The sequence below is a fragment of the Juglans regia genome, chromosome 4, assembly GCF_001411555.2.
Source record: "Juglans regia cultivar Chandler chromosome 4, Walnut 2.0, whole genome shotgun sequence".
Classification (NCBI taxonomy): domain Eukaryota; kingdom Viridiplantae; phylum Streptophyta; class Magnoliopsida; order Fagales; family Juglandaceae; genus Juglans; species Juglans regia.
In genome coordinates this window covers 31,174,827-31,180,826 of record NC_049904.1, presented here as the reverse complement: position 1 = coordinate 31,180,826, position 6,000 = coordinate 31,174,827, and the positions used below count along the sequence as shown (strand labels likewise).

At 36.9% G+C, this 6,000-nt stretch overlaps 1 protein-coding gene across 1 annotated transcript in view; it reads right to left on the bottom strand.

Moving 5' to 3' along the window:
• Positions 1-1,283: 1,283 nt before the first annotated feature.
• Positions 1,284-6,000, bottom strand: part of LOC108995228 (ferredoxin-dependent glutamate synthase, chloroplastic-like) — a 29,103-nt gene continuing 24,386 nt past the window's right edge. Inside the window, exons 23-33 of the mRNA XM_018970753.2 lie at positions 5,666-5,761; positions 5,368-5,565; positions 5,209-5,283; positions 4,907-5,035; positions 4,706-4,804; positions 3,800-3,942; positions 3,600-3,693; positions 2,973-3,211; positions 2,802-2,880; positions 2,014-2,097; positions 1,284-1,802 (exon numbers count right to left, since the gene is read on the bottom strand). Of these exons, the coding sequence (XP_018826298.2) occupies positions 1,617-1,802; positions 2,014-2,097; positions 2,802-2,880; positions 2,973-3,211; positions 3,600-3,693; positions 3,800-3,942; positions 4,706-4,804; positions 4,907-5,035; positions 5,209-5,283; positions 5,368-5,565; positions 5,666-5,761 (1,422 nt within the window). The 3' untranslated portion in view covers positions 1,284-1,616. The remainder of the gene's footprint in view (positions 1,803-2,013; positions 2,098-2,801; positions 2,881-2,972; positions 3,212-3,599; positions 3,694-3,799; positions 3,943-4,705; positions 4,805-4,906; positions 5,036-5,208; positions 5,284-5,367; positions 5,566-5,665; positions 5,762-6,000) is intronic.

Here is a 6,000-nt window from a genome sequence, read left to right as displayed (position 1 = left end):
GAGTCGGATGAGACTGGCCTCCAAGAAGAAGAGTAGTCGGTCGAGAAAACGCCAAAAAATCTATTTTTTTTTTTTAAAAAAAAAATCTCAGTCATGCTATATAATATATGATAGAAGAGAAATGATATATCCAATTACGTATATAGAAAGACATGACAACATATATGTAATAATTTTGAGGTAGCTAGGTGTGGGATAATTAAGTACTCCCATGATTGACGTATAATTCGTGGCACCATCTTCATCCTTTAATTTTCCCGGCCCATAGATCACGATGGATGAGAAATTTGTTGCCGAGTGGAGTGATGGCTGCCAAGTGCATTGGACAATGAAATTGTTTGGTAGTTAGGTTAGTTCACTGGGACCTACGTAAACATGATGATCAGAAGCAATTTAATAATAATTTGTATACTCTTTGTTGGATAGGGAGGGAGGGAGGGATCGATGATGCCTTTCCGTCTCTGTAACGCTTTTATATATCCTTAATTTAATGTCAAGTGTTATTTGATCTTAACATAAATTTTATATGATGAAGTTTATTATATATTAAAGTAACTTAATATAATATATTAGATTTATTTATTTTTCAATAAAAATATCAGTTTTACTGTATGATAGATCACATGATCATTAAATCATGCACATCATGCATATATATCAAACATTTCTCTAATTTAATTCATTGCGATTACACATTTCCCTCACAAAACTTTTGACATTTTATATTATATTATATTAGTGATATGGAGTCTCTTGTTAATTATTAGTGTTTGACGTAGAAAATATTGTCTAAATATATATATCAACGTATATGGGACGCCATGCAGTACTGTGCTTTTTCTTTCCGCAGTGGATAAGGGCTGTGATGCATTAGAGATCATGATGCATTAGAGATACGTTTGTCTTACGCATGCATGCATCAGTTATTTTCTTCAAAATTGCTCAGCAGCATAACCCATTGTAGCAAGCTGATGCTCTGAGTACATTGCAACCACTGTCGTCGACGATCGACCTACTCCTCAACCCAAAACGTTCCTTTTTCCAGGAATGAAAAAAATCATTCTGACAAACTGCTGGCCGGAGTTCTAAAAAAATAAATTAGATTTTGCAAACTACAATAGCCAATTTAGATTTGAAGGGCATGGTTGGTTGGCACAATACGAATCAAGCAAGATCAACAATTTCTAGATTCTGATAGCTAGATGCATGCCCTACCTCTACTCTCTAATAAAACTACTCATCATGTATCAAACTTGATCAATTTAATTGAGAAAAACAAGGAATGACCAGCACTAGCAAGCCAATGACTACAGTGCTTTGAAAGACTGCGAGAATATGAAATTATTTTGAATTTACAATATATTTCGCAATCACTATATATACAACTCATACAATATTGATTGATCGAAGGTGTATGGTTTTAACTGTATCGATCTGCATCTTCAATTTGAGGTAATGAAAATCTTCGATAAAAGTTTTTGCCACCCAAAGCAGTAAAAGTATTCTCCAATCCCAGTAATTAGTATGTATGATCAATTTCCAACTTAATAATCCACGTCTCCTAGTAATCGAGCTGTACAGGCTAGGAGCATTTTCCACCGGTTGAAGTACTGGCCTCAGGGTACTGCTGAAACATTATCCTGTGCAGATTGTAAACTCACTTGGTCGGCAGTTGGTTTCTCGTACTCTGCACAAGCCTCTGGGGTGTCTTCTTCACTAGGGGGAACCAGCTGCCAAAAGAGTGGTAGATATCTATCCCACTCCTTCAAAATAGTAGCACCTTTACCGCTCCCAGTTTTTTCCTTCACCACAGATTATTTAAATTAAGACAAAGTTTCAGAAAGATAGACAGTGCATCTACTGATAGTGAATCTTTAAAAGAAACGACAATTAATGTTGATGCATAAGTTGTAAAAGGTTGGGAACAATTGGAACTTTTTCATGACAGCGTGTGTCTCTGTGGTATGTTGTATGTGTGCATGCTTGGTCATGCTGTTTATTAAGTGCACTTACAACGTGGGCTTCAATAAGGTTCTTCAGCTGCATCTGCCCCACAGGGGCTGTCACTCTTTGGATCTTCACAATTTCTTTATTCACCTGTCAACGAAACGATCATACTGGTTTAGCTGGGAAAGATGGGAAAACAGAAATGTCCATCCTCACACAAGCTCATAAAATTATCTAGTTTTCCCCCATAATGAAGGATGAATATAAAGACCCAGGAAAAAAATAGAGTAGAACTAATATAGTATATGGCTCTCTGTTCACATGCATCCCATGCCATCAGAAATTGAAAAAATTACCTAGTACCATAATTAATTAAAATGCCGTGTATTCTACGACATTTTTAGGTATTGATTAAAGCCAAGCAATGCATCTATGACTTCTCTATAAGCTAACAAAATTATAATGCCAGATGCACTTTATAAAAGGACATTAAACAAGTGGGTAACAAGAATACAAATTATACAATGTTGCTAAAGGGAAGACAAATCGAAGCTTCTCGAAGGGGAATGGATGATAAAATATCTTTAGAAAGTGAAGAATCTCACGCTTAACTGATATGACCTTTTCAATTTCATACTTATTGACACCCCTTTTCATTTTTCCTGGGACCAAGTCCCAATAGTTAAGGCACCATTATTGAATGCTTGACTCACTATATGCATAATCAAGGAGGATGACACAGAACCATTAGCAGCAGGAGACAGAGAGAGAGGGAGAGAGAGAGAAAAGGCAACTCAACATGTTTCCGACTGCATAGTGTTTCCCATAAGGCACTGTAGCAAAAAAACACGAACCTTGGGAAGGAGAGTGTTGTCCTCATCAAGAATGTATGCCAAACCCCCCGTCATTCCAGCTGCTACATTTCTACCCACTCTGTCAAAAATAATAGGAAGTGATTTAAATTTCATTCGCTTCAGTTTGCTTTGGAATGAAAAATATATGCCAGGTAAAGAGGCATCACTTACTTTCCAAGTACAGCCACACAACCACCTGTCATGTACTCACAACAATGGTCTCCAGTACCCTCCACCACTGCTTGAGCAAGTGAGTTTCTAACAGCAAATCGCTCTCCAGCTTTTCCTCTAACAAAGATTTGCCCACCAGTTGCCCCATACAAACAAGTATTCCCAACAATGGCCGCATCCTCGGGGAAAAACCCAGTGTCATCAACAGGAGTTATAACTAACTCACCTCCAGCAATACCCTTGTAACATTTATGTCCCAGCGTTAAGAGTTTGTGGGAAGGAATTACCAAAATTTTCATATGGGGTTGGTACAGCAAACCGCCAAAGTTGATATAGCTCAATTATACATAGTTATAATATAATGGTGAACACAACTTTTTGGGTGGAAAACTGGATGGTGACTGTCTAACGCACTGAGTCACTTCAAGAATAGCCTACTGCCAAGTTCATGCAGCCCAGTTAACATAAACTACTTTTTCTTTTCTTTTGGTTAGTAAAATGTAACCCAAACTCATTTGATTTATAACATTGCTAAGTTCTTGAACTAAACATCTCTGAAAAATAATAACTTTACCACGTTTCTTGATTGAGTTTTGGGTAATGGAGGCAAAGTTTTGTTCAACAAACCTTTCCCACATAATCGTTAGCCTCTCCTACCAGCCGAATATTCATTCCAGGAGTCAAAAAGCATGCAAATGACTGCCCAGCACTCCCTGTAAATCTGATATATTGAAGAAAACTGATTAGCCAGCATTTAAACAAAAGAGATATTGCTGCATGAATCCATTCAGTTATTAATACTTAGTTATGTCAAACCCAAGACTTACGTTATGTTCAATTGCCCTGCAAAACCAGTGTCACCATACTTCTTTGCAATTACCCCTGCTATGCGCCCACAAACAGCGCGATCAACATTGTATATCTCTATGGTCTTATTGATAACTTTTTCCTTTTCAATTGCCCCTGAAATCTGCTCAGAAAAAATATAATATTTCTTACTAAAGTGATTATAGGTATAGCAAATCATGGAAAAAATTCTTTTTGTTAGAGTGGCAGAAGCCAACATTTATTTCTGTTTCATATTCTTAGAATTAACAGCTATCTATGTTGGATACGTAGGGATTCATGATCAAAATTAGTCCATGTAGCAGCTTATGATACTAAGTTCAATTTTAGTATGATTTATCCACCTTTTTTTGTAGAAACAGGACATTTGACCTACAACTTTGTTTTATAAATGACAGTCAAGAGACACCTTATACACCATGTATACGTGGATTACACCTGTTGTTTTCATCAATAAAATTCTTCATTAGTTGCCAAAAAACAAATGAAAGTCAATCTAAAAAACTAAGGTGCATTGTGAATCTCCTATGCTTCAATGTTCAATCCCTCGATTTCACTCCTATGTTATAGCAAAACTACATTCCAAGAACTTTGTTTAAATCCAACTTTCTAAAAAGCATCTAAAGTATTGAAGTATCTCTAATATTAAAATCATATGAAATCAACAACAGTACTACTTATGACACCTTTCAGGTTTGTTGAACACTCAAGATCTCAAGGCATTGCTTAGAGAAAACATGAACATTTGTTCCTTTGGAAAGTATCCAATCTAAAATGAGTAGATAGAGAAGCCAAACATGTAATGACCAAAGGGAGTCCTCGCTGCATCTGCACTTTATTTATTTTAGAGCATGCAAGCAAGTAGCATTAATATCAATGGTTGTTACCTCTGGATCAGCGAGTAAAATATCATCCAGAACAGGACCATTAGTATGAGCATCCTGATTCCTGATTGCAGTACTGCTCCATTTTGGTAACCCGACACTCTGGAGATAAAAGAAAAAGAAGTCATCGTAAAAATAAAAATAGGCATGTAAATTACAACAATCATACATGGTAAGAAAACAAGTCATTATATAGATACATACAGAGAGAATATAATTGAGATCCAGATGCTGAGTTTTCATTAGAGAGATATCCCGTCGTCTTAATATATCTGTGCGACCAATTATATCGTCCAACTTCTCATATCCCAACTGTGCCAACATTCCTCTTACCTGGCCAAAATTAAGCAAAAAGTACATGAAAAAGATAAAGAAGAAAAATGAACCTTCACAGATTTAACCAAAAGACCGGTCATTACAATAAGGAAAAAATCCTACATTAGTAAAAAAAAAGGGATCAAATCAAGGACCATAAAAATGGAGAAAGAAAACGGCGGGTGGACTACCTCTTCGGCTACATATAAAAAGAAGTTGACAAGATCACCGGGCACGCCAGGGAACCGAGCACGTAATTCTTCTCTCTGAAGTGAAATGAATATTTCAAAACCAACTCAGTGTGAAAAGGGAATAAGAAATAATGAAATGAATTTACAAATCACCCTTACCTGACTGGCAACACCAACTGGGCAATTATTGGTGTGGCAAATGCGGGCCATCACGCATCCAGTAGCTATCATTGCCACAGAACCAAACCCATACTCATCAGCACCCATTGCTGCAGCCAGTAAGACATCAACTCCACTTTTGAAGCCACCATCAACTCTGAGCATAACTCTTTCCCTGAGCCCATTCTCGATGAGCGTCTGTAAAAGATCATCAGTAATTGAATAGCACATACAGTGTCTCTAAATGATCTCATAAAAGTAACTGCCCCCATTTATCTGATGCATGTAAAATAGTAACCTGGTGAGTTTCTGTAAGTCCAAGTTCCCAAGGACCACCAGCATGCTTGATGGAACTTATAGGGCTGGCTCCAGTTCCACCATCATGCCCTGATATCTGGAATGAACATGAGAATCAGTAAAATACCAAAATGGAAATGACACACCCACACCTTAATAATTGGGGCCTAATAATGTTTTTCCAGAAAACTTGCTGTTGCATACTCTACTAAATAGCAGCAGTGAACAAAATACTGAATACCAAGGAAAAAATGCTGAAAAAGATGAGCTAGGCTGGCCCACACAAAGAATAAAAGAGAGAAACTCTGAATTGCAAACAAGCAAAAGAAAAAAGAA